At 41.3% G+C, this 4786-nt stretch overlaps 1 protein-coding gene across 1 annotated transcript; it reads right to left on the bottom strand.

Moving 5' to 3' along the window:
* Positions 1–723: 723 nt before the first annotated feature.
* LOC101285023 (craniofacial development protein 1-like) lies at positions 724–1840 on the bottom strand. The gene is given in 2 exon segments (XM_033403694.2): positions 724–1147; positions 1149–1840. Coding segments are annotated over 2 exon segments (897 nt in total). The 5' UTR covers positions 1743–1840; the 3' UTR covers positions 724–844.
* Positions 1841–4786: the final 2946 nt, after the last annotated feature.

The raw sequence follows: 4786 nt of genomic DNA, 5'->3' as shown, positions 1-4786 counted from the left end.
TGTGCATCCTCCACGAGTGGTTGTGCTTTTGTGTACTTTACTGTACAGTACTGTATAGAGTACAGTATCTTTATTTCAAGCCCAGGATGTCCAGAAACAAGCGTAAAAGCAGCGGTGATGTAGGTGGTACGCCAAGTGATAACGATGGAAACAAAAGTGAAAATAATTGAGATAGTGGAGTGAGGTGCAAAAATAATAAACGTCACTCACTCTTATAACATGAATCGTTCAACCATCAGTACAATTCTAAAGAACAAGGACAAGATCATGGAACATGTGAAGTCTGCTGTGCCAATGATGTCAATGATAATATCGAAGAAGCGTGGAAAAGTGATGGAGGAGATAGAGAAGCTTCTCAGTGTGCGGATGCAGGATCAACATCAGCGCTGAGTCCTGCTCAGCTTAATGCTGATTCAAGAGAAAGCTTAAAGCCTTTATGAAGACTTGAAGAAGAAACGTGGTGAAGAATCAGAAGGCACATCTTTTAATGTCAGTCATGGCTGGTTTCATCAGTTCAAGGCTAGAGCCAACCAGCACAATGTAAAAGTAAGCGGTGAGGCAGCAAGTGCAGATACAGTAGCTGCCCAGCAATTTCCTGAAATGCTCTGAGAATTTTTTTCCCCCCCATAGGACCAATCTGTACTTTTTTATTTTTATTTTTTAAAAGACAAACTATTAAAAGTAAAATGACTGAAATCACATGAGATCAAGATACAAAGAAATTCAATGTAGAGAAAAAGACTTTGCTGGGAAACAGTCAATGGGAAACACAGGAAACATTTCACAGACGCACAAAATGCTCACGTTGTAAACAGGATTAAGCTGCTGTAGGTTCCTCATCACATCAGGGTTTCATTTTGCTCAGCCTGAGATCTCACTCGATTTCAAACTGCCTGTGATCCACTCGGTCTAGAAAAGCTTTCCGTTCAATGAACCCCTCCTTCCCTCGATTGTGGATGGCTAGTTCTTCTCCAATGCCCTCTTCCTCCTTGAAGCTCTCCCAGTCCAGCTCGGCCTTCTCTAGTGTGCTCATCTTCTTCTTCTTGGCTCCTATTTTCCCCAAAAGGCTGCTCATATCCCTTGACCTTTTTAACCCTGACCCGGCAGGAAGTGACGGTAGAGCTGAAGGGACATTATTAGCCTGGGGATTTTTCTTTCGCATTTTGCTTGAAGAAGGATTTGGCTTCTTTAGATGTAGCATCCACTTCCTTAGTCACCCTGACTTCACCAGCAAAATCAAACACCTTGGTGATTTTAACTTTTTCTGTTTCTTTAGGTTTCTCTAGCTCTTCTGCTTTGACCAACAATTTACTTGAACTTGTCTCTTCAGCCTCCTCTCCTCTTTTAACTTGTGTACAAGGAGGCACTTTTGATTTTAGTCCTACGTCATTGAGGAAGCTGGCCCATAGTTCATCTTCCTTCTTTTTCCTCGTATCCTCTGACTCAATGCCTTTTTCTTGCTCTGCAGCTACATCTTCCTCCTCACTACTTCTTCCTCCAGATTCCTCACTGGCATCCTTCTCGTCCTTTTCTAATGAGAGGCCACCTTGTTTTCTCTTCCTGGCCAGAATGCTCTGAGCCTTTCTTTTTCTCCCTTTGGTTTTCTGTGTCTTCTCTTCACCATCCACTTCATCTTCCTTCACTAATTCATTTACATCATCTTCACTATACTCTCCACCCGATGACACGTAGTCCTCGTCCTCCTCCGAGGTGGAGAAATCTTCAGAGTCGAATTCCTCCATGTCGCTAAGGCGTGGGGCAGACAGAGCCGCAGCAGCTACCCCCAAAGGCAAAGCTCTAGGGAGAAACCATAGACAGGGATGCGGCAGGGTCGGCGGCAGCTGGGGCAGCCCCCGCAGCGTGCTCTGAGAAATTATTGATGAAGGCGCATATTTACCCGAGCAGATTTTTAATGTAGATGAGGCAGGATTGTACTGGAAGAGGATGTCAGACCAAAGTTACATCAGTAAGGAGGAAAAGTTGATGCCAGGCTATAAAGCAGCAAAGGATAGGCTAACTGTTGTTTGGTGGCAATGTTTCCGGTGATATGAAGCTGAAGCCGCATCTTAGATTATCATTCAGAGAACCCAAGAGCCCTTCAAAACATAGCCAAGGGCTCTCTCCCAGTTGTGTGGAAGAGTAACCCCAACGTCTGGGTTACACAGACCGTTTTCCAGGACTGGTTTTTCCACCAATTTATCCAGGAGGTGGAGAAATATTGCTTGGAGAAGGACATCCCATTCAACATTCTCTTGCTGCTCGACAGTGCTCCAGGCCACCCCCATTCACGGACGACTTTCATCCCAACATCAAAGTAGTGCATCTGCCATCAAATACTATGTTGCTTATCCAAATTATGGACCAGGGGGTTATAGCAACTTTCAAGAAATATTATTTACATCACATTTCTTGTCAGGCATCAAAGGTGAGTGATGAATTGGGAACAACCTTGTGACAATTTTGGAAGGACTATAACATCTACAAAGCCATAAAAAAATTGACTTTGCTTGGCATGAGGTTACAGCCATCACCATGAACGGAGTTTGGAAGAAGCTTTGCTTGCAGTTTATTCACGGTTTTCATGGATTTGAGAAGGTGGATGAGGAGTCCAAAGAGGTCTTCAGCAACTTAGTGACCCTCAGTGAGAAACTGGAGCTAGATCTGCAAGAGGACGATTTCACTGAACTCCTTGCTGTGCAACACGAGGAGCTTACTAATGAAGGCCTGATGGAATTGGAGGCCCAGAGAAAGGACGAAGAGAGACAAGAGGAAGAAGAAGTAACTGAAGAACCAAAGAGATTCACAATGCAGGAAATGGCAAGGGGATTGTTTTTATCTGAGGATGCACTGTTAGTTTTTGAGGCACAGGACCCGAACATAAAATGGTACATGAAGGTTGCAGCAGCCATTCAGAATGCAATCCAGTGCTACTGTGTCATCTATGATGAAAAAAAGAGAGCTACTACCCAGACATCACTGGATCATGTTTTCAAGAGGGAAGATAGAATTGAATCCAGCAAGGAACCAGAACCTGTGCCATCAATGTCAGGCGTGAGTGAATTTGCAGCTTGCCCTCCGTCTCCTATTGCTGACGGTCCTTCAGCTCTACCATCTCCCACCTCCTCTCCCTCCTCCAGTCAGTAGCTCTTCTTGCCTGTTCACTCGATACCAGGCCCTGTATGCCAGCTATTGTGCTGTACTGCTGTACTTTTCAAGGTACTGTACTGTAAGATTAAAAGTGTTTTCATTATTTTGTGAGTTTTTTAATGTATTATTTGTGTGAAAAGTATTAGAAACCTATTATAGTACAATAATATATAGCCAATTGTTTTAGTTGGGTACCTAGGCTAAATTTGTTGGACCCACTAACAAATTGGACTTATGAATGCCCTCTTGGAATGGAACTTGTTCATATGTAGGGGACTTACTGTATTTTCTACATTTTCACATTTTTGTTTGTGTCTGGAGGAGAAAGGGGTAATTTAGTTATTCAATTCTCAATGCTTTGCCAGAATAAAAATTTGGGCTAAAATTATATAATCATACACAATTTTAATATATTATATTATTTTAATATATTTTCACATATATATTATATATAATAAGCAATAAAGTATCCAGCATGTTTAATTATGAAGTCTATATACATATTATAGACATTAGTCATTACTCCACTATACTTATATGAAAATTTAGAGTTAGCAATTTATATGCGCATTAAACTCATCAAATGCTAATGACAGCTTAAATAATATTTAATAGGCATGTCTTTGTAATTCTTTTAATAGTAGCAGTGAATATGATTAAGGTAATTAAATATTGCCCCTGGGAAGTGAATGCCTAAAAATCCACGTATGGCGTTTTGAAGACTTTAAGAAATTAATCAGAGATGTTTGGGTAATGCAGCAATTTCTTTGAAGACATATATTTAGTTAAAGAAATTAAGCAATTCTGTACTTTATAACTTTAGAGTGATGGCTATTCCTTATTTTGTGCCTCCAAAGTCTTTTGCTTATAACTCTAGTATAACATTTACTTTATTTTGCCTTTTATAATAACTACCAAAATAAGAATGAGTCTCCATTAAGACCACAGGTCTTACAGCGTAAGAGTAAATGTATTTGAAGTAGTAACACAATCATTGTTTAATGAATTCATAAGACATCGTACGTAATTTTATTTATCTCAGGATGTTAGGATATTTTAATCCTTAAATTTTAGTGCTTACATATCTCTCAAATTTACCCCCAATATGCTATCTCCATGGATATTGACATTTAAACATTTTCAATTATTTTCTAGATTATTACAATAACCCGCTAAATAATCTCTCTGCAGTTAGACTTGCCTTTCTTATACTCTCTTCTACACTGCTGCCAAATTGATCTTTCTAAATGTTAATCTGATCAGATCACTCCCTGCTTGTCCCTACTTTATTAGTCAGGACTGTGATGGGAAATCAGTGTCACACACAAATGGGGCAATGGAGAAGATTTAAATGAAGGGACTGTCTTCAAAGATATGAGCAAGGGGGCTTCCCTGGTGGCGCAGTGGTTGGGAGTCTGCCTGCCGATGCAGGGGACACGGCTTCGTGCCCCGGTCTGGGAAGGTCCCACATGCCGCGGAGCGGCTGGGCCTGTGAGCCGTGGCTGCTGAGCCTGCACGTCCGGAGCCTGTGCTCCGCAGCGGGAGAGGCCACAGCAGTGAGGGGCCTGCGTACTGCAAAAAAAAAAAAAAAAAAAAAAAAGATATGAGCAAGGTCAAAGGAATGGTAAAGACCTCGGGA

Source organism: Orcinus orca, chromosome 5 (assembly GCF_937001465.1).
Source record: "Orcinus orca chromosome 5, mOrcOrc1.1, whole genome shotgun sequence".
In the NCBI taxonomy this organism is placed as follows: Eukaryota; Metazoa; Chordata; class Mammalia; order Artiodactyla; family Delphinidae; genus Orcinus; species Orcinus orca.
The sequence above is the reverse complement of the archived record's forward strand: the minus strand, read 5'-3'. Positions and strand labels throughout refer to the sequence as shown.